General features: G+C 44.0%; 1 protein-coding gene across 1 annotated transcript in view; it reads right to left on the bottom strand.

The window, feature by feature from the left end:
• Window positions 1-4,082: 4,082 nt before the first annotated feature.
• Window positions 4,083-27,711, bottom strand: part of LOC130367336 (complement C3-like) — a 163,079-nt gene continuing 139,450 nt past the window's right edge. The window contains exons 34-40 of the mRNA XM_056569745.1: window positions 26,984-27,067; window positions 22,280-22,385; window positions 22,103-22,195; window positions 17,801-17,887; window positions 16,219-16,302; window positions 9,401-9,536; window positions 4,083-4,446 (exon numbers count right to left, since the gene is read on the bottom strand). Coding sequence (XP_056425720.1) covers window positions 4,302-4,446; window positions 9,401-9,536; window positions 16,219-16,302; window positions 17,801-17,887; window positions 22,103-22,195; window positions 22,280-22,385; window positions 26,984-27,067 — 735 coding nt within the window. The 3' untranslated portion in view covers window positions 4,083-4,301. The remainder of the gene's footprint in view (window positions 4,447-9,400; window positions 9,537-16,218; window positions 16,303-17,800; window positions 17,888-22,102; window positions 22,196-22,279; window positions 22,386-26,983; window positions 27,068-27,711) is intronic.

Below are 27,711 nucleotides of genomic sequence, written 5' to 3'. Positions count from 1 at the left end.
ACTGTAGGGGGCGCTACCAGACACCAGTCAGTGCATGTACTTCAGTAATACAGGTAAAGAGTACAGAACATGTAATACCACCCTGTACTGTAGGGGGCGCTACCAGACACCAGTCAGTGCATACACTTCAGTAATACAGGTAAAGAGTAGTACAGAACTTGTAATACCTCCCTGTACTGTAGGCAGCCCTACCAGACACCAATCAGTGCATGCACTTCAATAATACAGGTAAAGAGTACAGAACATGTAATACCTCCCTGTACTGTAGGGGGCGCTAACAGACACCAGTCAGTGCATACACTTCAGTAATACAGGTAAAGAGTAGTACAGAACATGTAATACCTCCCTGTACTGTAGGGGGCGCTTCCAGACACCAGTCATTGCATACACTTCAGTAATACAGGTAAAGAGTAGTACAGAACATGTAATACCTCCCTGTACTGTAGGGGGTGCTACCAGACACCAGTCAGTGCATGTACTTCAGCAATACAGGTAAAGAGTACAGAACATGTAATACCTCCCTGTACTGTAGGGGGCGCTACCAGACACCAGTCAGTGCATGCACTTCAGTAATACAGGTAAAGAGTAGTACAGAACATGTAATACCTCCCTGTACTGTAGGGGGTGCTACCAGACACCAGTCAGTGCATACACTTCAGTAATACAGGTAAAGAGTAGTACAGAACATGTAATACCTCCCTGTACTGTAGGGGGCGCTACCAGACACCAGTCAGTGCATACACTTCAGTAATACAGGTAAAGAGTACAGCACATGTAATACCACCCTGTATTGTAGGGGGCGCTACCAGACACCAGTCAGTGCAAGTACTTCAGTAATACAGGTAAAGAGTACAGAACATGTAATACCACCCTGTACTGTAGGGGGCGCTACCAGACACCAGTCAGTGCATACACTTCAGTAATACAGGTAAAGAGTACAGAACATACAATACCTCCCTTCACTGTAGGGGGCGCTACCAGACACCAGTCAGTGCATACACTTCAGTAATACAGGTAAAGAGTAGTACAGAACATGTAATACCACCCTGTACTGTAGGGGGCGCTACCAGACACCAGTCAGTGCATACACTTCAGTAATACAGGTAAAGAGTAGTACAGAACATGTAATACCTCCCTGTACTGTAGGGGGTGCTACCAGACACCAGCCATTGCATACACTTCAGTAATACAGGTAAAGAGTACAGAACATGTAACATCTCCCTGTACTGTAGGGGGTGCTACCAGACACCAGCCATTGCATACACTTCAGTAATACAGGTAAAGAGTAGTACAGAACATGTAATACCTCCCTGTTTTGTAGGGGGCGCTTCCAGACACCAGTAATTGCATACACTTCAGTAATACAGGTAAAGAGTAGTACAGAACATGTAATACCTCCCTGTACTGTAGGGGGCGCTACCAGACACCAGTCAGTGCATGTACTTCAGTAATACAGGTAAAGAGTACAGAACATGTAATACCTCCCTGTACTGTAGGGGGCGCTACCAGACACCAGTCAGTGCATGCACTTCAGTAATACAGGTAAAGAGTAGTACAGAACATGTAATACCTCCCTGTACTGTAGGGGGTGCTACCAGACACCAGTCAGTGCATACACTTCAGTAATACAGGTAAAGAGTAGTACAGAACATGTAATACCTCACAGTACTGTAGGGGGTGCTACCAGACACCAGTCATTGCATACACTTCAGTAATACAGGTAAAGAGTACAGAACATGTAATACCTCCCTGTACTGTAGGGGGCGCTACCAGACACCAGTCAGTGCATACACTTCAGTAATACAGGTAAAGAGTAGTACAGAACATGTAATACCTCCCTGTACTGTAGGGGGTGCTACCAGACACCAGTCAGTGCATACACTTCAGTAATACAGGTAAAGAGTAGTACAGAACATGTAATACCTCCCTGTACTGTAGGGGGCGCTACCAGACACCAGTCAGTGCATACACTTCAGTAATACAGGTAAAGAGTACAGCACATGTAATACCACCCTGTATTGTAGGGGGCGCTACCAGACACCAGTCAGTGCATGTACTTCAGTAATACAGGTAAAGAGTACAGAACATGTAATACCACCCTGTACTGTAGGGGGCGCTACCAGACACCAGTCAGTGCATACACTTCAGTAATACAGGTAAAGAGTACAGAACATACAATACCTCCCTTCACTGTAGGGGGCGCTACCAGACACCAGTCAGTGCATACACTTCAGTAATACAGGTAAAGAGTAGTACAGAACATGTAATACCACCCTGTACTGTAGGGGGCGCTACCAGACACCAGTCAGTGCATACACTTCAGTAATACAGGTAAAGAGTAGTACAGAACATGTAATACCTCCCTGTACTGTAGGGGGTGCTACCAGACACCAGCCATTGCATACACTTCAGTAATACAGGTAAAGAGTACAGAACATGTAACATCTCCCTGTACTGTAGGGGGTGCTACCAGACACCAGCCATTGCATACACTTCAGTAATACAGGTAAAGAGTAGTACAGAACATGTAATACCTCCCTGTTTTGTAGGGGGCGCTTCCAGACACCAGTCATTGCATACACTTCAGTAATACAGGTAAAGAGTAGTACAGAACATGTAATACCTCCCTGTACTGTAGGGGGCGCTACCAGACACCAGTCAGTGCATGTACTTCAGTAATACAGGTAAAGAGTACAGAACATGTAATACCTCCCTGTACTGTAGGGGGCGCTACCAGACACCAGTCAGTGCATGCACTTCAGTAATACAGGTAAAGAGTAGTACAGAACATGTAATACCTCCCTGTACTGTAGGGGGTGCTACCAGACACCAGTCAGTGCATACACTTCAGTAATACAGGTAAAGAGTAGTACAGAACATGTAATACCTCACAGTACTGTAGGGGGTGCTACCAGACACCAGTCATTGCATACACTTCAGTAATACAGGTAAAGAGTACAGAACATGTAACATCTCCCTGTACTGTAGGGGGCGCTAACAGACACCAGTCAGTGCATACACTTCAGTAATACAGGTAAAGAGTAGTACAGAACATGTAATACCTCCCTGTACTGTAGGGGGCGCTACCAGACACCAGTCAGTGCATACACTTCAGTAATACAGGTAAAGAGTAGTACAGAACATGTAATACCTCCCTGTACTGTAGGGGGCGCTACCAGACACCAGTCAGTGCATACACTTCAGGAATACAGGGGTTTTACCAGTGAATGTCCATTCTGATTGGTCAGTTCTTCCGGCTATTGACACGTGTCACAGATCTGGACTGTCTGTACATTGTATGTGGAGTCTGGTTTCAACCTACAATGGTCCAGAAAAGACCATTGTATGGTGAAACTATTGCATGTTGAGGCCATTGTAAGTTGAGGGATCACTGTATGTGTTATGAGCCATTCTTTTTTCTTTGTACATTGGACCTTAATGGTTCTTTACTTTTTTCTCTTTTGGGTAATCGCACTTCTTCATCTGCTGGCTTTTACTTATGAAAACAATAAACTGTAAGGTATAAATCGGCACCCCTTATTTTTTCTATATTTTTGGTCTCATATTTCTGTGGGGTTTATATTTATGGCATCTGTGTGGCGTTTATTGTTTACATGGCTTTCAAGGCTTTCTGGTATCAGTAGTTCTTGTTCTCTCTCAGCTTTCGCTCTCCAAAATGGCAGCTGCAATGCAGAGCATGGGGCTTTTTTTTTTTAGCCTCTTAAACCCACCCCTGTGCTGTGTCCTATTGGCCTGGGAGCTGTATGACACATAAATGCAAACAATGATTGGATAACCTGGGGTCATGTGATCTTGCTGATAGCTGTAAGGTATGCTGGGCTACCCTGATGTCATCTTAGTGTTCCCAGTACTTCCTCCTATCTTTTAAGTGCCAAACATCATGTGTTTCTCCTCCTTTTTTGCTATTATTACTCCCTTTGCCAGGTTCGTGCAAGCCCAACCTGACAATGTTCGAAAGATCGTCAAGCCGCTGTCACCCTGAAATTTGGAGTGAAGGCGGGCTAAGCTCGCTCATCTCTTGTACCAAATAATGGTACATTAAAAGATGCCATACTGTTTCATGTGATTTATTATTATAATCTTTATAGTCCTTTCAAGGTATAATTACACTTATCCAAGAAAACATCACCAACAAATATCAAAAAGTGGGATTTTTTAAAATTATTTTCATTGAATATCGTGAAATGAAACCGTAAAATAGGACCTAATCCAGTGGTGGTCCGGGATGGAAGATCTAGAAAGATTCTTTAATGGAACATTTACTGCAAAGAAAAAGGAAATTATTCTTGATGACAACCAAAGAATTCCAGATGCTCCGTGAAGGTTGATAGATCATCACAAATCTTTCCGTTCTTAGGAAGTAGACATTCTGTCTCACTGGGAAATGACTCAATCCATGAATCGTTGTCAATGAAGTAGATGTATCTAAAAATAAAGCAAAGATCATCGGTAATCATTAAGATCATATCCCCGAAAGCTTCAAGAAACTAAATGAAACTCTTGAGATGTTGGCTGATCCATGATGGCGCCACTCATGGAGCTTCTTACCATAATCCCGTGGCAGGTCTATCATCACAGTTGTGAACATGAACACTGCTTAAATCACAGGGGGGACATTTACCCCATTTTTTTTGCTCACACCGTGCCACAAAAAAGTCGCACATGCGCCTGAACACTTTTTTTGTGTGACTTTTGTGAGTAAACAAAAAGTTACAAAGAGCCTTACCTAAGAAAATTTCAATTTTCACTTTGCAGTGGTCACAAATTTATCATGTGTGAAAGTCGCACGTTGGCAAAAAAAAAAGGCGTCTTGAAAGAGCAGAAGAAAAAATCGGCAACTCACCGCACCCAGCTGATTGAATTCTTCTTTTTATTGCATACTCACATATAAGTTACATAGGAAGAGGGTAGTGGGGGGACACAGGATGGCGACCAAGCTCCGTTTCGCACGGTGATCGTGCTTCCTCCGGCCACGATAGATCTGCCTTGGTATTAACCCCTTAAGGACCCATGACGTACCGGTAAGTCATGAGTCCGCTCCATTTCTATAACGTCATAACGGGTCGGGCTCATCACGGTGCCGCGTGCTTTTAACCCTTTAGATGCGGTGTTCAAAGTTGATCGCTGCGTCTAAAGTGAAAGTAAATCATCGCCGGTTAGCTCAGGGGGCTGTTCGGGATCGCGGCATCCTGAACAGCTGTGACACAGCAGGAGGGTCCCTTACCTGCCTCCTGGTGTCCGATCGCCAAATGACTGCTCAGTGCCTGAGATCCAGGCATGAGAAACCACTGATCAATGTAAAAGATCAGTGTGTGCAGTGTTACAGACCCCTATGGGAGCTATAACACTGCAAAAAAAAAAAGAGGGGAAAAAAGTGAATAAAGATCATTTAACCCCTTCCCTAATAAAAGTTTGAATCACCCCCCTTTTCCCATAAAAAAAAAAAAGTGTAAGTAAAAATAAACATATATGGTATCGCCGCATGCGGAAATGTCCAAATTATAAAAATATATTGTTAATTAAACCGCACGGTCAATGGCGTACGCGCAAACAAATTCCAAAGTCCAAAATAGTGCACTTTTGGTCACTTTTTGTATCATGAAAAAATGAATAAGTGATATCAATACAAAAATGGTACCAAAATCACAGCACAAAAAAATTGCCCTCATACCGCCCCATAGGCGAAAAATAAAAAAGTTATAAGGGTCAGAAGATGATACTTTTAAACGTATACATTTTCCTGCATGTAGTTATGAAGTTTAGTTTCCAGAAGTACGACAAAATCCAACCTATATAAGTAGGGTATCATTTTAATCATATGGACCTACAGAATAAAGATAAGGTGCCATTTTTACCGAAAAATTTACTGTGTAGAAACGGAAGCCCCCAAAAGTTACAGAATGGCGTTTTTTTTTTCTTCAATTTGGTCACACAATAATTTTTTTTCCGTTTCGCCGTAGATTTTTGGGGTAAAATGACTGATATCACTGCAAAGTAGAATTGGTGGCTAAAAAAAAATAAGCCATAATATGGATTGTTTGGTGCAAAATTGAAAGAGTTCTGATTTTTTAAAGGTAAGGAAAATGCAAAAATGGAAAAACCCCGTGTCCTTAAGGGGTTAAAGGAGAACTGTACTGAACATTTTTCCATTTTCCCTGTGCCCAGGCTGCAAAAACTAAAAAAAAAAAACTTTAACTCACCTTCCGACGTTCCCCCCCGTTGCGCGATATCCGCGCAACGGGGGAACGTCGGAAGGTGAGTTAAAGTTTTTTTTTTTTTTTATTCTCAGAGATGATCCCATCTCTGAGAATAAAAAAAGCAAAAAAAACTTTAACTCACCTTCCGACGTTCCCCCCCCCCCCCCGTTGCGCGATATCCGCGCAACGGGGGGAACGTCGGAAGGTGAGTTAAACCTCCAAGTCCATAAGAGACTTGGAGGTTTCTTATGGACCCATATGGATGTACTCCTTGCAATGACCACTCCAGTATCCTATTTTTTTCTATTTCTCTGGCCTCCAGGTCTACCAGTTAGTGGCTCGTGGACTGGAAAGGAACGTGAACAATTTTCAATACTATGTGCCCGAAAGAAAAAAAAAGAATTTTTGCAAGTTGATTCCATTGAGTTCCAAGTTGCTGTGATCTTTTCCCTCACTAAACTTTGTGCCTTGGGAAGGTTAAAGGGGTATTCCAGGAAAAAACTTTTTATATATATATATATATATATATATATATATATATATATATATCAACTGTCTCCAGAAAGATAAACAGATTTGTAAATTACGTCTATTAAAAAATCTTAATCCTTTCAGTACTTATGAGCTTCTGAAGTTAAGGTTGTTCTTTTCTGTCTAAGTGCTCTCTGATGACACGTGTCTCGGGAACCGCCCAGTTTAGAAGCAAATCCCCATAGCAAACCTCTTCTAAACTGGGCGGTTCCCGAGACGCGTGTCATCAGAGAGCACTTAGACAGAAAAGAACAACCTTAACTTCAGAAGCTCATAAGTACTGAAAGGATTAAGATTTTTTAATAGAAGTAATTTACAAATCTGTTTAACTTTCTGGAGCCAATTGATATTAAAAAAAAAAAATATTTTTTTTTCCTGGATAACCCCTTTAATTTACTCTAGGTCCAGAAGTAAGTGTGTTTTGCCCATTTATACTAAATAAATTCCAATTGATTTAATCATTTGTCTTGATCAATCGATTGATTCTGGTAACGAGTATAAATTGTTAAGCCACCAGTAACTATCTGTCCTGATTCAGCTGTAAAACACAAGATGACATAATCACCTAGTAGATTTCTTGCTGCTCATAGACGCCTTCTCTCCCCAGATCTCTTTACTGCTGATATCTCTATAGAATTAGGATATATATATATTGGTTACACACCTACCCTCCAGCTCTATCTGTATACTGCTATTGCTGTTATCTCTATGGGATCAGGAAAAATAGTAGTTATTCACCTCACCTCTAGTTCTATCTGTATACTGCTGCTATCTCTATGGGATCAGGATATATAGTAGTTATACTCCCCCCAGATCTCTCTGTATACTGCTGCTGCTGCTGCTGCTATCTCTATGGGATCAGGATATATAGTAGTTATATACCTCCCCTCCAGCTCTATCTGTATACTGCTGCTATCTCTATGGGATCAGGATATATAGTAGTTATATACCTCCCCTACAGCTCTATCTGTATACTGCTATTGCTGCTATCTCTATGGGATCAGGATATATAGTAGTTATACACCTCCCCTCCAGCTCTATCTGTATACTGCTGTTATCTCTATGAGATCAGGATATATAGTAATTATGCACCTCCCCTCCAGCTCTATCTGTATACTGCTATTGCTGTTATCTCTATGAGATCAGGATATATAGTAGTTATACACCTCCCCTCCAGCTCTATCTGTATACTGCTATTGCTGTTATCTCTATGAGATCAGGATATATAGTAGTTATACACCTCCCCTCCAGCTCTATCTGTATACTGCTGTTATCTCTATGAGATCAGGATATATAGTAATTATGCACCTCCCCTCCAGCTCTATCTGTATACTGCTATTGCTGTTATCTCTATGAGATCAGGATATATAGTAGTTATACACCTCCCCTCCAGCTCTATCTGTATACTGCTATTGCTGTTATCTCTATGGGATCAGGAAAAATAGTAGTTATATACCTCCCCTCCAGCTCTGTCTGTAAACTGCTGATAACTCTATGGGGTCAGGATATATAGTAGTTATACACCTCACCTCTAGTTCTATCTGTATACTGCTGCTATCTTTATGAGATCAGGATATATAGTAGTTATATACCTCCCCTCCAGCTCTATCTGTATACTGCTGCTATCTCTATGAGAACAGGATATATAGTAGTTATATACCTCCCCTCCAGCTCTATCTGTAAACTGCTGCTATCTCTATGGGATCCTTATATATAGTAGTTAGTCACCTCCCCTCCAGCTCTATCTGTATACTGCTGATAACTCTATGGGATCAGGATATCTAGTAGTTATTCACTTCATCTCTAGCTCTATCCGTATACTGCTGCTATCTCTATGGGATCAGGATATATAGTAGTTATACACCTCCCCTCCAGCTCTATCTGTATACTGCTGCTATCTCTATGAGATCAGGATATATAGTAGTTATATACCTCCCCTCCAGCTCTATCTGTATACTGCTGCTGCTATCTCTATGGGATCAGGATATACAGTAGTTATACACCTCCCCTCCAGCTCTATCTGTATACTGCTGCTGCTATCTCTATGGGATCAGGATATACAGTAGTTATACACCTCTCCTCCAGCTTTATCTGTATACTGCTGCTATCTCTATGGGATCAGGATATACAGTAGTTATACACCTCTCCTCCAGCTTTATCTGTATACTGCTGCTATCTCTATGGGATCAGGATATATATTAGTTATACAACTTCCCTCTAGCTCTACCTGTATACTGCTGCTTTTTCTATGAAATCAGGATATATAAACTGGCTGTATTCACATTTTTTTTAATGTTGCAGATTTGCAATTGCAAGAAAATGGGGTTGTATTCCACAAATACAGTGAAAACTACAGCATATTCACCCCCAAAATGTGATAAAAATGCTACAAGAGCGCAGTAAAAACCCAACATGTGAACATAGACTTCTAATCTTAATACTCCTCCCTTGTGATTTTTTATCAAATCACTTTCTCCTCAATATTTCTCTAAAAACACACTTGGAATAAGAAAATGCAACATGTCTGAAAACCCACACCTGTCACATCAGCCAAAATAGGTAAGCACAAGGCATAGACAAGAACCTGAATACCAGAATAATTAATATAAACAAGATTTGAACCAACTCAAGAATGTTAGATGGAATCTTACTGTGAATGTTGGTCCCAGATACTGTCAATCTTCCCCCACACCAGGTAACTTCTTCCAACAGCAAAACCAAATTGGTGCCAGCAGCTCTTGCCACGGACAAACTTCCGAGATTCACCAGGAAGCACTTGATCTGTACCTTGACCAATGAAAAAAAATAAAACATATTTAACTTATTGTTGTAAAACTTAAAGGGATACTCCGCCCCTATACATGTTATCTAGAGATGAGCGAACTTACAGTAAATTCGATTCGTCACGAACTTCTCGGCTCGGCAGTTGATGACTTTTGCTGCGTAAATTAGTTCAGCTTTCCGGTGCTCCGGTGGCTGGAATAGGTGGATACATTCCTAGTAAAGAGTCACTTAGGACTGTATCCACCTTTTCCAGCCCACGGGAGCACCTGAAAGCTGAACTAATTTATGCAGGAAAAGTCATCAACTGCCAAGCCGAGAAGTTCGTGACGAATCGAATTTACTGTAAGTTCGCTCATCTCTAATGTTATCCCTTACCCAAGGGATGTGTGATCGCAGGTTACCCCCCACAGGGACCCCCCGCGATCTCCTGGCTGGCATTGCATCCATGATCGTGACGTCACGCCACGCCCCCTCCATTAATGGCTATGGGAGGGGGTGCAATGGCTAGTACACAGCTGTCCTGCCTCCTCACATAGACATAAATGGAGGGGGCGTGGTGGCTGTGTTCTCCAGTCAATCGGTACTGCGCAGAGTTTGCTCCGTGCACCGGATGACTGAGGTGCCGTGGCAAAGATCGTGGGGGTCTCCAGCGACCGGACCCCGCGATCAGACATGGTATGCCCCATCCTTTGGATAGGTGATAACATGTCTAGCAGAGGGATACCCCTTTAAAAGCTAAATGAAGTGCTAATTAAATACCATATCATTAATGTAGAAGAACACAATGACTGTTACATATCGTAACGTTTTCATGAGAAGTGGTAAAATGTTTCTTCTTCCTGCTGAGATATGGAGCCTTGTGCCATACACTTCACGCAAAGTAGCTCTCCTTTAGAAGGAAAAGAGCTTTTTCTCTAGTGCCACTTATTGGGGTTAACTTCCATGTAGGTCAATGCTTGACAACTTAACCCCTTAAGGACCAAGTCCATTTTCACCTTAACCCCTTAAGGACCCAGCCATTTTACACCTCAGGACCCGGCCATTTTTTGCACATCTGACCACTGTCACTTTAAACATTAATAACTCTGGAATGCTTTTAGTTATCATTCTGATTCCGAGATTGTTTTTTCGTGACATATTCTACTTTAACATAGTGGTAAAATTTTGTGGCAACTTGCATCCTTTCTTGGTGAAAAATCCCAAAATTTTATGAAAAATTTGAAAATTTTGCATTTTTCTAACTTTGAAGCTCTCTGCTTGTAAGGAAAATGGATATTCCAAATAAAAAAATTTTTATTCACATATACAATATGTCTACTTTATGTTTCCATCATAAAATTGATGAGTTTCTACTTTTGGAAGACACCAGAGGGCTTCAAAGTTCAGCAGCAATTTTCCAATTTTTCACAAAATTTCCAAACTCACAATTTTTCATGGACCAGTTCAGGTTTGAAGTGGATTTGAAGGGTCTTCATATTAGAAATACCCCATAAAAGACCCCATTATAAAAACTGCACCCCCCAAAGTATTCAAAATGACATTCAGTCCGCGTTTTAACCCTTTAGGTGTTTCACAGGAATAGCAGCAAAGTGAAGGAGAAAATTCACAATCTTCATTTTTTACACTTACATGTTCTTGTAGACCCAATTTTTGAATTTTTACAAGGGGTAAAAGGAGAAAATGTATACTTATATTTGTAGCCCAATTTCTCTCGAGTAAGCACATACCTCATATGTCTATGTAAAGTGTTCGGCGGGCGCAGTAGAGGGCTCAGAAGCGAAGGAGCGACAAGGGGATTTTGGAGAGTACGTTTTTTTGAAATGGTTTTTGGGGGGCATGTTGCATTTAGGAAGCCCCTATGGTGCCAGAACAGCAAAAATCCCCCACATGGCATACCATTTTGGAAACTAGACCCCTTGAGGTACGTAACAAGGAATAAAGTGAGCCTTAATACCCCACAGGAGTTTCACGACTTTTGCATATGTAAAAAAATAAAAATAAAATTTCACTAAAAGGTGTGTTTCCCCCCCAAATTTCACATTTTTGCAAGGGTTAATAGCAGAAAATACCCCCCAAAATTTGTAACCCCATCTCTTCTGACTATGGAGGTACCCCATAAGTTGACCTGAAGTGCACTACGGGCGAACTACAATGCTCAGAAGAGAAGGAGTCATATTTGGCTTTTTGAGAGCAAATTTTGCTCGGGGGGCATGTCGCATTTAGGAAGCCCATATGGTGCCAGGACAGCAAAATAACCCCCACATGGCATACCATTTTGGAAACTAGACCCCTTGAGGAATGTAAGAAGGCATAAAGTGAGCATTTACCCCCCACTGGTGTCTGTTATATCTTTGGAACAGTGGGCTGTACAACATTTTTAATTTGCACAGCCCACTCTTCCAAAGATCTGTCAGACACCTGTGGGGTGTAAATTCTCACTGCACCCCTCATTACATTCCGTGAGGGGTGTAGTTTCCGAAATGGGGTCACATGTGGGGTTTTGTTTTTTTTGCGTTTGTCAAAACCGCTGTAACAATCAGCCACCCCTGTGCAAATCACCTCAAATGTACATGGCGCACTCTCCCTTCTGGGCCTTGTTGTGCGCCCCCAGAGCAGTTTGCGCCCACTTATGGGGTATCTCCGTACTCGGGAGAAATTGCGTTACAAATTTTGGGGGGCTTTTTTCCCCTTTACCTCTTGTCAAAATGAAAAGTATAGGGCAACACCAGCATGTTAGTGTAAAAAGTTTATTTTTTTACACTAACATGCTGGTGTAGACCCCAACTTCACCTTTTCATAAGGGGTGAAAGGAGAAAAAGACCCCCAAGATTTGTTAGTCAATTTCTCCCGAGTACGGCGATACCCCATATGTGACCCTAAACTGTTGCCTTGAAATATGACAGGGCTCCAAAGTGAGAGCGCCATGCGCATTTGAGGCCTGAATTAGGGATTTGCATAGAGGTGGACATAGGGGTATTCTACACCAGTGATTCCCAAACAGGGTGCCTCCAGCTGTTGTAAAACTCCCAGCATGCCTGGACAGTCAACGGCTGTCCGGCAATACTGGGAGTTGTTGTTTTGCAACAGCTGGAGGCTCCATTTTGAAAACAGTGGCGTACCAGACATTTTTCATTTTTATTGGGGAGGGGGGCTGTGTAGGGGTATGTGTATATGTAGTGTTTTTTACTTTTTATTTTATTTTGTGTTAGTGTAGTGTAGTGTTTTTAGAGTACAGTCACACGGGCCGGGCGTTACAGCGAGTTTGAGCTGCCGCGCAAAATTTGCTGCATTGCAAACTTGCAGCCTGATACTCACTGTAAGCCGCCTGCCCATGTGAGTGTACCCTGTACATTCACAGGGGGGGGACCTCCAGCTGTTGCAAAACTACTACTCCCAGCATGCCTGAGAATGTTTGGGAGTTGTGGTTTTGCAACAGCTGGAGGCACACGGGTTGGGAAACACTGAGTTAGGAAACAATGTTTCCCAACCAGCGTGCCTCCAGCTGTAGCAAAACCACAACTCCCAAACATTCTCAGGCATGCTGGGAGTAGTAGTTCGGCAACATCTTTAGAGCCAGATGTTGCCGAACTACAACTCCCAGCATGCTTGGAGTTGTAGTTTTGCAACATCTGGAGGACTACAGTTTGCAGACCACTAATACAGTGGTTCCCAATCTGTGCCCTTCCAGATGTTGCAAAACTACAACCCCCAGTATGCCAAAACTGTCCAGGCATGCTGGGAGTTGTAGTTCTGCAACATCTGAAGGGCCAGATGTTACAGCACTACAACTCCCAGCATGCCTGGACAGTAAGCGCATGCTGAGGATGTGTAGTTTTGCAACATCTGGAAGGGCACAGTGGTCCAAAAACTGTGGACCTCCAGATGTTGCAAAACTGCAACTCCCAGCATTTACGGCGACGTGCATTGCTGTAAAGGGCCCGACCGCGGCTGAAGATCTACTCACCTGTCGCCGTCGCCGCCATCTTCCTCGACGGGATCCGGGTCTTCAGGGACGAGGTAAGTACCGGGGCCGGTCCCCAGCATTCCCCCGTCCCCCGCAGCGTCCTCCGGTCTTCCCCCCGTCCTCTCCGGACTTTCAGGGGCCGGGCAGGACGGGAGGAAGTAACCGCCCCCCCCCTGCGATTGGTCGGTTAAATAACCGACCGATCGCAGGGAATAGGAGGAGGTGGCAGGCTTGCCACCTCGCTCCTAGGCTCCAGCATGGTCCTGGCTGTCTGTGACAGCCGGGATCATGCGAAATTACCGGGCGGTCGGGTCCCAGAGACCCGATCAGCCCGGTATCGCCGCAGATCGCAAGGGCGATTTCCGACATGGGGGGCCTACATGGCCCCCCTCGGCGTTTGCCCTGGATGCCTGCTGAAGGATTTCAGCAGGCATCCAGTTCCGATCTCTGCCCGGCGAGCGGCAGAGACCGGAAAACGCCAGGACGTACGGGGACGTCCTGGGTCCTTAAGGCCCAGGGTGCGGGGACGTCCCCGTACGCCCTGGGTCCTTAAGAGGTTAAAGGGGTACTCCGGTGAAAACCTTTTTTCTTTTAAATCGACTGGTGGCAGAAAGTTAAACATATTTGTAAATTACTTCTATTAAAAAATCTTAATCCTTCCTGTACTTATTAGCCGCTGAATACTACAGAGGAAATTCTTTTCTTTTTGGAATGTTCTCTGATGACATCACGAGCACAGTTCTCTCTGCTGACGTTATTATAACAATAACGCTTTATTTATTGTTGTCCTTAGTGGGATTTGAACCCAAGTCCCCAGCACTGCAAGGCAGCAGTGCTAACCACTGAGCCACCATGCTGCCCTTAGCATACATCTGCTATGCACGGTTGCCAAAATGGACAGAGATGTCAGCAGAGAGCACTGTGCTCGTGATGTCATCAGTGTTCCAAAAAGAAAGGAATTTCCTCTGTAGCATTCAGCAGCTAATAAGTACTGGAAGGATTAAGATTTTTTAATAGAAGTGATTTACAAATATGTTTAACTTTCTGCCACCAGTTGATTTAAAAGAAAAAAGGTTTTCACCGGAGTACCCCTTTAAGGACAAGCCAATTTTATTTTTGGGTTTTTGTTTTTTCCTCCTTGCCTTCTATAATCCATAACTCCTTTATATTTCCATCTACAGACCCATATAAGGGCTTGATTTTTATGTGACCAATTGTACTTTGTAATGAAACCTCTCATTTTACCATAAAATGTACGGCGAACCCAAAAAAATATTTTTTTAGGAAGGAAATTTAAATGAAAACTACAATATTGCACATTTTGGAAGGTTTAGTTTTCACACTGTACACTTTACGGTAAAAATGAGATGTGTTGTTTATTCTGTGGGTCAATACGATTAAAATGATACCCATGGCTAGATACTTTTATATTTTTGTACCACTTAAAAAAAAAATCTAAAACTTTTTGTACAAAATCAGTAATCTAAAATCGCCTTATTTTGACCACCTATAACTTTTTCACTTTTCCGTATATAGGGTCGCATGAGGGCTAATTTTTTGCGCTGTCATCTGAACTTTTTATGGATACCACATTTACTCATATAAAACTTTTAGATCATTTTTTTATACATTTTTTGGGGAATAAAATGTGACAAAAAAAGCTGCATTTTTGGACTTTTTTATTTTTTATTTTTACGTTTATGCTGCTCACCGTACGGGATCATTAACATTATATTTTGATAGTTCGGACATTTACGCACGCAGCGATACCAAATATGTTTATAAAAAAAAAGTTACGCTTTTTGGGGGTAAAATGGGAAAAACTGACAATTTTCATTTTTATTGGGGGAGGGGATTTTTTACTTTTTTTTTTTTACTTTTTATTTTGACATTTTTCACCTTTTTTTATTTTAATTTTTTAACACTTTTGGGTGCCCCCCCCCCCCCCCCCCCGCGATCTCCAGGATGGAACCCCGGCACTCTCAGTGAGGAGCGTTTGTCGTCTACCGGTAGACGGCACGAGTTCCATTCATTTCTATGGGAGTGCTGAAGATGCCCGAGAGCCGTATTTTCCGGTGCTCCCTTAGAAATGAATGTAACACGTGCTGGCTGCACACACTCTGCTCACTGAGCGACGGGTCCCGTCCTGGAGGTCGCGGGGGGCCCCAGCGGCCGGACCCTCTGTGATCAGCGACTTATGCCCTATCCTGTGGAGTTCTACTTTAAATTAAAACAAATTTTAATTCACTGGGGCCATTACGACTTACCTCTTGACCTTGACTTCTAGCATACTACGAGCATGGCACGCCTAATTTGAGCGAGGCGAATTAATATTGTGATACTGCCGCGCATTTCCACTTGGGTTCTCCATTAGCTGTGTGGAGTTTACAGTTTCTGGTTTGTAATTTATTGAATGTTCTTATGGCTCTTATTCGACGATATTCCGCACTTAACCATCAATGTGTGATGTCTGTTTATAACAATGAAAATTCAATAAAATTTGTTTTAAAAAACAAAAAACAAATTTTTTCCAAAGGAAAAAACTCTCCTCTTTAAACAGCTGGTTCAGGGATTTTGTTCCCCAACATGACTGGCTGGAAGAGAGACCAATGACATGGGCTTTAAAGAGTAAGGTGTCTTCTTGAGGAGATCTCCAAGCTAGCACAGGGAGTCTTACAGGCCACACAATGGAAAACCATACCAAAACCAATAAAGACTTACCTGACTTAAAAATCCTGTCTACGGACATCACATAGGAGTCATATGTATCACCGGACTCGATGTCTGCAATAGTGACTTTATAGACTGTGAAAGCAGAAGTATTATTATAGTGAATTACATGTTACAAGCTTATATGCCACCTCTCTGTGGGGGGGGGGATGAGATTCGGCAATGACGGATGATTGATGAAACATTTACCAATGGTGCGCAATTACAATTTCACCATGTCGTAATATTGGCAAGGTGAATTTCCCTTCATATTTGTCACTTTATCTAATACTAGCGGAGTACCAGGCGTTGCCCGGTCTATCTGCCTAAACCTTGTGGTCCTTATTTCGTCCTTATTTCGTCCTTATATCTTATCCTCATATTCTGAGCCAATATCCCATCCACATATCCATCCCCCGCACTTGCACCAACTTTTTTCTACACCTGCTTGCTGGACAGTCGTCAGGATATTTAAAAGTCCTGGGCAATCTCGGCAGCCCTTGATTAGAGTTGATTTAACGTTGCCATATTTTTAGTTGACATATAAGTAACATGTAAGTTCATCAAAATATATCCAGCCACTTGGAAGTTATGCTGGAACATACTTAGTAGAGATGAGCGAACTTACAGTAAATTCGATTCGTCACGAACTTCTCGGCTCGGCAGTTGATGACTTTTCCTGCATAAATTAGTTCAGCTTTCAGGTGCTCCGGTGGGCTGGAAAAGGTGTATCCACTGTATCCACCTTTTCCAGCCCACCGGAGCACCGGAAAGCTGAACTCATCCATGCAGGATAAGTCATCAACTGCCGAGCCGAGAAGTTCGTGACAAATCAAATTTACTGTAAGTTCGCTCATCTCTAATACTTAGGTTGGGTTCACATCACGTTTTTCCCCATACGGGAGCGCATACGGCAGGGGGGGAGCTAAAAACGTGCGCTCCCGTATGCCTGCCGTATGCGCTCCCGTATGTAATTCATTTCAATGAGCCGACTGGAGTGAAACGTTCCGTCCGGTCGGCTCATTTTTTTTCCCTGTATGCGGTTTTCTACCGGACCTAAAACCGTAACTTTCTACCATTGTTACGTTTTATTTGCAATACCGAGCCTGGCCTCATGGTGTGCTGTTAAAGGGGTACTCGGCTGCTCAGCGTTTGGAACAAACTGTTCCGAACGCTGGAGCTGGCGCCGAGAGCTCGTGACGTCATAGCCCCGCCCCCTTATGTTATGACACCCTGCCCACTCAATGCTAGTCTATGGGAGGGGGCGTGACGGCCGTCACGCCCCCTCCCATAGACTTGCATTGAGTGGGCCGGGCATGACGTCATGAGGGGGCGGTGCTATGACGTCACGAGCTCCCGGCTCCAGCTCCAGCGTTCAGAACAGTTTGTTCCAAACTCTGAGCAGCGGAGTACCTACCCCTTTAAGGCAAAATCTACCCCTGAGCAGCACAAATTGGTTTAATATAGATATTTAATCTGCCATTCATCGGAGCACTAAGTAATAAAATAAATTCATTTTATAAGACAGTGGATAGTACCCGTGCTTTACAAAATGTATCAGTTCGTAACCCCCCTGTCTTCTCATGGTTCTTACCATAATCGGCTGGTGCTTTACACGCCTTCTCCAGTCTCGTGGCTACACTGAAGTCTTCTTGTGCTGTCTGGGATCCAGCACAGTTATCTGTAGAAGATAATCAGATTGCAATAGTCTCCATATATGCACAATGAGTGTGAGCTGGGATCAGGGTGGTCCCGCAAGTTGAGGGTATGTAGCTATAAGGATGATGTTATGCCTGGTACAAACAATGCAGGTCTTAAAGGGGTATTCCGGTGGAAAACTTTTTTTTCGTTAATCAACTGGTGCCAGAAAGTTAAACAGATTTGTAAATGACTTCTATAAAAAAAAAAAAAAATCTTAATCCTTCCAGTATTTATTAGCTGCTGAATACTCCAGAGGAAATTCTTTTCTTTTTGGAACACAGAGCTCTCTGCTGACATCACGAGCACAGTGCTCTCTGCTGACACCTCTGTCCATTTTAAGAACTGTCCAGAGCAGGAGAAAATCCCCATAGAAAACATATGCTGCTCTGGACAGTTCCTAAAATGGAAAGCAGAGGTCAGCAGAGAGCACTGGGAACATGATGTCAGCAGAGAGCTCTGTGTTCCAAAAAGAAAAGAATTTCCTCTGTAGTATTCAGCAGCTAATAAGTACTGAAAGGATTAAGATTTTTTTAATAGAAGTAATTTACAAATCTGTTTAACTTTCTGGCACCAGTTGAATTAAAATAATAATAATAATAATAATTTCCCCCGGAGTATCACTTTTATGGTTTGTAGAGGGTTTCTATTAGTGTCTGCATTTTAAAAGTCTAAGGTATATTAGAAAAATACAGAACATTTTACTATATAGTATAAGATTTATTTAAAGGGGTATTCCGGGATTTTTTTTTTATTTGACTATGCTACAGGGGCTGTAATGTTAGTGTAGTTCATAATATAGTGTCTGTACCTGTGTGTGACGGTTTTCTCACAATTCTTCTGTGATTTTCACCCCAATATTTATTTTTACCAGCATACAAAATGACTGTTGTCTCAGATTTTTCACAGCTTGCAATGCGGCCCAGACCTGACTCACTAGTCAGCTGATGACAGGGAGCCTGTCTGCTTCAATGGGTGGAGGGATCACTTGGTGGGAGAGAGATCAATCTACAACTAATGCAACAGCTGTAGGCACCCTGATTGAAGACCACAGGTCTGCAGCTCATTTATGTTTCAATGGGTGGGGTGGCTGATGTGTGGGAAGGAGGAAAATGGTATCATGGGATTTGTAGGCAAAAAAGAAAACTCAAAATAGGAAATACAAGTTCACAGAAAGCTAGCCACAGTGTTATGGTAATCTCACAACATAGCCATTTAGCCCCAAGACAAGCGCAGATCCTTCCTAAACATGTCCATTACTGTCTGCCAGGTACGTACTAAAATCACCTTATGCTGGAGAACCCCTTTAACTTTATGCACAATCCAGAATCCAACCTGTCAATTAGAATGGCCATATACATATAAAAGTGGAGGATCAACCCTAGGGATACTGAGAAAGCTCTACCCTTGCCTGTTGTCCATGGACAGTGCACAGAAATATGGTCCACTGCACTCTCAGAACCAGCAGGGTCCCAACCTCTCGATGATAATTATTTTATGGCACATCCATTCAAGGTAACAAGATAAGTTAAATGGCCAGGGCAAGGGCTTTTTCCCATACTGACCTTTAGAGCTTTTTCCAATCCTTACCATTAGAGCTTTTTCCAATCCTTACCATTAGAGCTTTTTCCCATACTGACCTTTAGAGCTTTTTCCAATCCTTACCATTAGAGCTTTTTCCTATCCTTACTATAAGCTTTTTCCCATTCTGACCATTAAAGGAGTAGTCCAGTGGTGACTCAGTGGTGAGCAACTTATCCACTATCCTAAGGATAGGGGATAAGTTGCAGATCGCGGGGGGTCCGACCGCTGGGGACCCTGCGATCTCCTGTGATCTCCTGTAGTCCTGGACTACCCCTTTAAAGCTTTTTCCCATCCTGACCACATTAGCTAGAGCCAATTTGCCTTCCTCTCTCACCATGGAGGCAGCTTCAGGCCAAATTCTACAATGCTGTAAAGTGTGTTGTAAAATGGTGTATCAGTACTGATTGAGGGGTTAAAAGAGGTTGTCCATTTTAAAGGGGTACTCTGCCGAAAAGAATAGGGGATAAGATGTCTGATCGCTGAGGCCCTGCTGCTGGGGACCCCCGCAATCTCCGGGCCTGTAGCCTAGTACGTAGCCATCACGCCTCCTGCCAAAGACATGAAACGTTAGGGGGTGTGGGATGACTGGTGTGCTGCACCAGAGATTGCAGGGGTCCCCAGTGGCGGGACCCCCATGATCGGACATCTTATCCCCTATCCTTTGGATAGGGGATAAGATGTTTTTCCGCGGAGTACCCCTGTGAACAACTCTTATGTATATGCTTTATTAGGGACATAAATTTTGTAAATGGTGACCTTCCTTTCATCAAGAGGACCTGGCTTACACATTGATTTCAGTGGGAACCATAAAATGCTTAACATCCCTGTAAGGCTGCGGCAATGGGGAGGGCTTTCTGGTGGGTCATGGCAATGATAGCAGCTGTTCATGGGGCCAACACATTATTGGAGGAACCTACAGTACAAGAAATAAAGGGGTTGTCCAAGCCGTACAAGCCATTTATTCTTGAGAATATACCCCTTTAAAGCTGAAGGAGCGGGAACTTGTCAGATATTGTTAGAATATTGATAGAATAACGCTCTTCACCTTGAGATAATTGGATGTTTTGCTTCCAGGGAACCCAGCTCACGGCGCTGATCGACCAGACAGGTAGATAGACTAAAACAGGTTTATTGACCAGAATACAACGCGTTTCGCTGCGCATGCGCATCGAAACGCGTTGCGTTCTGGTCAATAAACCTGTTTTAGTCTATCTACCTGTCTGGCCGATCAGCACCGTGAGCCGGGTTCCCTGGAAGCCAAACATCCAATTACCGCATATGTTCCTGAGGGCAGCAGACGACCTACTTTACATACCTTTTCCATTGTTGTGTATATGCTTACACAACCACCCAGGGTGAGCAACCAATTTATATACTAAATTCACACTTTGGGTCCAAACAATACTGTTCTATGGAGCGCTTATTTCCATTTCCCCACCTTGAGAGATAAGGCAGACTCATGTTATGTCACCAAACAATAATTCGTACACTACTGTAGGATCAGCAGCATCACTGGCAGCTGGATTTCTCTCAGTGGGAACGAAGGATATAGGACATGTTGAAATCCAACATGACAAATCTTCTTTCCTCCGACTTTTGCTGTCAAAGTGAAGTCATGTGGCCTCCATACTAGGGATCGACCGATTAGGTTTTTTAGGGCCGATACCGATAATCTGTGCAGGTTAGGGCCGATAGCCGATAACTTATACCGATATTCCGGTATAAGTTATCGGCTATTTATCCCCCCGCGACACCGCTGCAGATCATTGATTTAAAGCGGGCACTTTAAATCAATGCACTGCAGTGGCTTTTGCGGTGCCATAGGCCGCCGCCGCCACCACCCGCTTCTCTCCCCCTACCTGTCAGGGTGGTCCGGGCCATCCATCCTTCCTGTTGTGTCCGGCGGCATTCCGGGTGGAGGGTGAACCGGTCCGGGCTGTCCTTCTTCTCCGGGGGTCATCTTCTCCACTCCGGACAGGCTCCGGCCTAGCACGCTGCATAGACGCCGCTGCGCAGTGACGCCCGTGCGCAGCGACGCACCTGACGTCACGGTGTAGCGGCGTCTATGCAGCGTACTAGGCCGGAGCCTGCCCAGAGTGGAGAAGATGACCCCCGGAGAATGACAGCTCGGACCGGATCACCCTCCACCCGGAATGCCGCCGGATACTACAGGAAGGATGGATGGCCCGGACCACCCCCATTACGGATAAGTTTAATTTTTTTTATTGACTCGGAAGGTGGGGGAGGGGCCCGACCGGTATAGCGGTATGGGAAAAAATCCACACCGTGGGAGAAAAAAAAACCGGTATCCGGTTCATACCGGTATACCGCCCAGCACTATGGTGGGGGGTGCGACGCGGTGGGTCGGGGGGGGGGGGCGGTCGCGATGCGGTGGGGGCGGTGCGGGGGATGGGGCATTATCGGCTTATCGGCAAGGTAATTGCCGATACCGATAATGCCCAAAATCGTGATTATCGGCCGATAATATCGGTAATATCGGTCGATCCCTACTCCATACACACTAGGTTGACATTCTTCTAAAATTGGTCAGTTCAAGAATTTAGAGCAGCAATAATTTCTTGTATTTCCCAAATTTTCTTCTGTTTTTTCTTACCTTGAAAGCAGCGACATTCTCCATTTTGGCAGATGGCGGAGGGGATGGCATGGAGCTTTTCCACGTTATAATAGGCTGTACAGCTGTTTTCTGCTAAACAAAAACATGTCTTCAAATTTTTTTTTACAAAACCTGCTTATTATTCAGTAATAGAAAATCAATGGTTCATTTGGTTACCTGGTGCATAATATTCGTAGACGGTGACAGGGGCCGGCTGATTGCGGCCAATATCATAATACTGGTGGCCACGAATCTTGAGGCACTTCTCTTCCTTGTGGGGGATCTGACACCAGCAGAGGAGAGAGAGGATACAAACTTGTATTAGGTGTCTATGATGAACTAGTAGGAAGCTTACGATAGAATACAGCTCTGGATGGGACTTACGATAAAGCAAAAGTATTTGTTAGGGTTAGAAGAACAACAAATTTATGAGACTGGGATTAGATTCTAGTTTTACAGAAGTCACCAATCACTTTTACATCAAGGGCAGATACTTTTGATTTTTCAAGGAACATTTCCATGTTTATTAGATAGTGTCCAGATAATAGAGCTACCAAATGTCTGTATTAATAGGACTACAGGGTCCATATAGACAGAGTAACATAGTTGCATACATGTTACATGGTGCAGTAGACTGCCAAATAAAGCCTAGAAGTGCTCCCCTACCACCCTACAGTGCCTCCCTTACCACCATACAGTGCCTCCCTTACCACCATACAGTGCATCCCTTACCACCATACAATACAGTGCTTCCCTTACCACCATACAGGGCCTCCCTTACCACCATACAGTGCATCCCCTACCACCATACAGCATCCCTTACCACCATACAGCATCCCTTACCACCATACAGTGCATCCCTTACCACCATACAGCATCCCTTACCACCATACAGTGCCTCCCTTACCACCATACAGCATCCCTTACCACCATACAGCATCCCTTACCACCATACAGTGCCTCCCTTACCACCATACAGCATCCCTTACCACCATACAGCATCCCTTACCACCATACAGTGCCTCCCTTACCACCATACAGTGCATCCCTTACCACCATACAGTGCCTCCCTTACCACCATACAGTGCCTCCCTTACCACCATACAGTGCCTCCTTTACCACCATACAGTGCATCCCTTACCACCATACAATACAGTGCCTCCCTTACCACCATACAGTGCATCCCTTACCACCATACAATACAGTGCCTCCCTTACCACCATACAGTGCCTCCCTTACCACCATACAATACAGTGCCTCCCTTACCACCATACAGTGCCTCCCTTACCACCATACAGTGCCTCCCTTACCACCATACAGTGCATCCCTTACCACCATACAGTGCATCCCTTACCACCATACAGCATCCCTTATCACCATACAGCATCCCTTACCACCATACAGTGCATCCCTTACCACCATACAGCATCCCTTACCACCATACAGTGCATCCCTTACCACCATACAGTGCCTCCCTTACCGCCATACAGCATCCCTTACCACCATACAGTGCATACCTTACCACCATACAGTGCCTCCCTTACCACCATACAGTGCCTCCCTTACCACCATACAGCATCCCTTACCACCATACAGTGCATCCCTTATCACCATACAGCATCCCTTATCACCCTACAGTGCATCCCTTACCACCATACAGTGCATCCCTTACCACCATACAGTGCATCCCTTACCACCATACAGTGCCTCCCTTACCACCATACAGCATCCCTTACCACCATACAGTGCATCCCTTATCACCATACAGCATCCCTTATCACCCTACAGTGCATCCCTTACCACCATACAGTGCATCCCTTACCACCATACAGTGCATCCCTTACCACCATACAGTGCCTCCCTTACCACCATACAGCATCCCTTACCACCATACAGCATCTCTTACCACCATACAGCATCCCTTACCACCATACAGCATCTCTTACCACCATACAGCATCCCTTACCACCCTACAGCATCCCTTACCACTATACAGTGCATCCCTTACCACCATACATCATCCCTTACCACCATACAGTGCCTCCCTTACCACCATACATCATCCCTTACCACCATACAGCATCCCTTACCACCATACAGCATCCCTTACCACCCTACAGTGCATCCCTTACCACTATACAGTGCATCCATTACCACCATACAGTGCATCCCTTACCACCATACAGTGCCTCCCTTACCACCATACAGCATCCCTTACCACCATACAGTGCATCACTTACCACCATACAGCATCCCTTACCACCATACAGCATCCCTTACCACCCTACAGTGCATCCCTTACCACCATACAGTGCCTCCCTTACCACCATACAGTGCCTCCCTTACCACCATACAGTGCATCCCTTACCACCATACAGTGCATCCCTTTACCACCATACAGTGCCTCCCTTACCACCATACAGCATCCCTTACCATCATACAGTGCATCCCTTACCACCATACAGCATCCCTTACCACCCTACAGTGCATCCCTTACCACCATACAGTGCCTCCCTTACCACCATACAGTGCCTCCCTTACCACCATACAGTGCCTCCCTTACCACCATACAGTGCATCCCTTACCACCATACAGTGCATCCCTTTACCACCATACAGTGCCTCCCTTACCACTATACAGCATCCCTTACCACCATACAGCATCCCTTACCACCACACATTGCATCCCTTACCACCATACAGTGCATCCCTTATCACCATACAGCATCCCTTACCACCATACAGTGCATCCCTTACCACCATACAGTGCATCCCTTACCACCATACAACATCCCTTACCACCATACAGCATCCCTTACCACCATACAGTGCATCCCTTACCACCATACAGTGCCTCCCTTACCACCATACAGCATCCCTTACCATCATACAGTGCATCCCTTACCACCATACAGCATCCCTTACCACCCTACAGGGCATCCCTTACCACCTTACAGTGCATCCCTTACCATCATACAGTGCATCCCTTACCACCATACAGTGCCTCCCTTACCACCATACAGCATCCCTTACCACCATACAGCATCCCTTACCACCATACAGCATCCCTTACCACCCTACAGGGCATCCCTTACCACCATACAGTGCCTCCCTTACCACCATACAGCATCCCTTACCACCATACAGCATCCCTTACCACCCTACATGGCATCCCTTACCACCATACAGTGCATCCCTTACCACCATACAGTGCGTAGAAGTGCTCTTTTACTATCAGACAGTGCCTAGAAGAGATCCTTTATCACAATACAGTGCCTTGTGCAATCTTACAATTATGCAGTGCCTATATGTAATCCCTTACCACATACAGTGCTGACTTGTGATCCCTTACCCCAATACAGTGCCTAGAAGTGATCCCTTACTACCATATAATGCCTAGAAGTGATCCCTTACCACCATACAGTGCCTAGAAGTGACCCCTTACCACCATATAATGCCTAGAAGTGATCCCTTACCACCATATAATGCCTAGAAGTGATCCCTTATCACAATACAGTGCCTAGAAGTGATCCCTTACCACCATATAATGCCTAGAAGTGATCCCTTACCACCATATAATGCCTAGAAGTGATCCCTTATCACAATACAGTGCCTAGAAGTGATCTCTTACCACAATATAATGCCTAGAAGTGATCCCTTACCACCATACAGTGCCTAGAAGTGATCCCTTACCACAATATAATGCCTAGAAGTGATCCCTTACCACAATACAGTGCCTAGAAGTGATCCCTTACTACAATACAGTGCCTAGAAGTGATCTCTTACCACCATATAATGCCTAGAAGTGATCCCTTACCACCATATAATGCCTAGAAGTGATCCCTTACCACCATATAATGCCTAGAAGTGATCCCTTATCACCATATAATGCCTAGAAGTGATCCCTTACCACAATACAGTGCCTAGAAGTGATCCCTTACCACAATGCAGTGCCTAGAAGTGATCACTTACCACAATATAATGCCTAGAAGTGATCCCTTACCACCAAACAGTGCCTAGAAGTGATCCCTTACCACCATATAATGCCTAGAAGTGATCCCTTACCACAATACCGTGCCTAGAAGTGATCCCTTACCACAATACAGTGCCTATGAAGTGATCTCTTACCACAATATAATGCCTAGAAGTGATCCCTTATCACCATACAGTGCCTAGAAGTGATCCATTACCACCATATAATGCTTAGAAATGATCCCTTACCACAATACAGTGCCTAGAAGTGATCCCTTACCACATTACAGTGCCTAGAAGTGATCCCTTATCACAATATAATGCCTAGAAGTGATCCCTTACCACCATATAATGCCTAGAAGCGACCCCTTATTAAATGAATGCATACCTGTCAGATACCACACAAAAAATTAAATGTTACTCAGTACCTAATCCTGACCATGTACATCTAATTTTTTATCACTCCTTAACCTATATTTATTATAAATACATCTCTTTTCATTAGCTCACAGTGTCACATGACTCATGGACAAGACAAAAGGTCTTTAATTTTCATCAATAACAACATGTAAAAGGTTTTTGGATCTGACAGTGCCCATTTATGTTGCTCAAAAGTGCTCACTTATCACCATATAATGTGGAACAATCCCCACTTGGTGCTCAGTCATGTTATGTAATATCTCTCTTAGCCTCATACATTGGGCCAAAGTGATTTAAAGTACCCCCCAACAATTTTAATTCAGACTCATTTTACTAAGCTGCAGACCGGTAACCATTTCTACCATAATGGTGGCTTAGTGGTTACGACCCATGGGGTCATGGGTTCATCTTCGGCCATCTACATGGAGGTTATTTTATCTGGTTAGCTTCCGATGACTTATTAGATCTTGTTCTATTTCGGTCTACTCACGTTGTGCAGGAAGACGATCAGGTGACTTCTCTCAGACGTTTCCATATCCATCTCAAATCTTCCAACAAGTGGCTCCGACCTTAGCTGCATTATGTAAAAATAGCGGAATTAATTTAATGCATAATTTTGCTGTATACAGTTATATGATTTCTTTCTTTACAGGTATTATTTACCTGGTTAAAAATCTCCTGCCTGAAGCTCAAATAGGCACAGTCACTTAAAAACATTTTTATTTAGAAACATGTTAAAAGTTTTGATCAAACGGGGGTCTCCATGCTGAGAATCTTACAACAGTCTCTCCAATCTTGTCTTGTTACCGAGTTCTATAGAAAGTGGCACCACCTCCTGCCACCTCCTCTCACCACCGGCTCTGCCTCTTGAGGGGGGCACTCCTCTACCCACTGCAATAGAGTAACCCAGCATCCGAAGCCCCCGCTCATCCAACAAAACCCTGCCACGTCATGTCCCGTAACCCCCCATCGGGACCATAACCATAATAATCTGAAGGCAGACAGGCGTAATCACTAAGATCAGGTCCGTCCAGCATCCTGACATCGCGCAGGCCTCTATTCAACTGCCCCACATCCCCCCGGTGATTACTTGAGTAGAAGGTTTGTTACAGTGTGTAACCCCAGTAGTAAGGTGATTACACGAGTAGGGGGTTGTTACAATTGGTGATGAGCGGCATTGGCCATATTCGAATTCGCAATATTTTGCGAATATATAGA

Source organism: Hyla sarda, chromosome 4 (genome assembly GCF_029499605.1).
Source record: "Hyla sarda isolate aHylSar1 chromosome 4, aHylSar1.hap1, whole genome shotgun sequence".
NCBI classification, from domain to species: Eukaryota; Metazoa; Chordata; class Amphibia; order Anura; family Hylidae; genus Hyla; species Hyla sarda.
The sequence above is the reverse complement of the archived record's forward strand: the minus strand, read 5'-3'. Positions and strand labels throughout refer to the sequence as shown.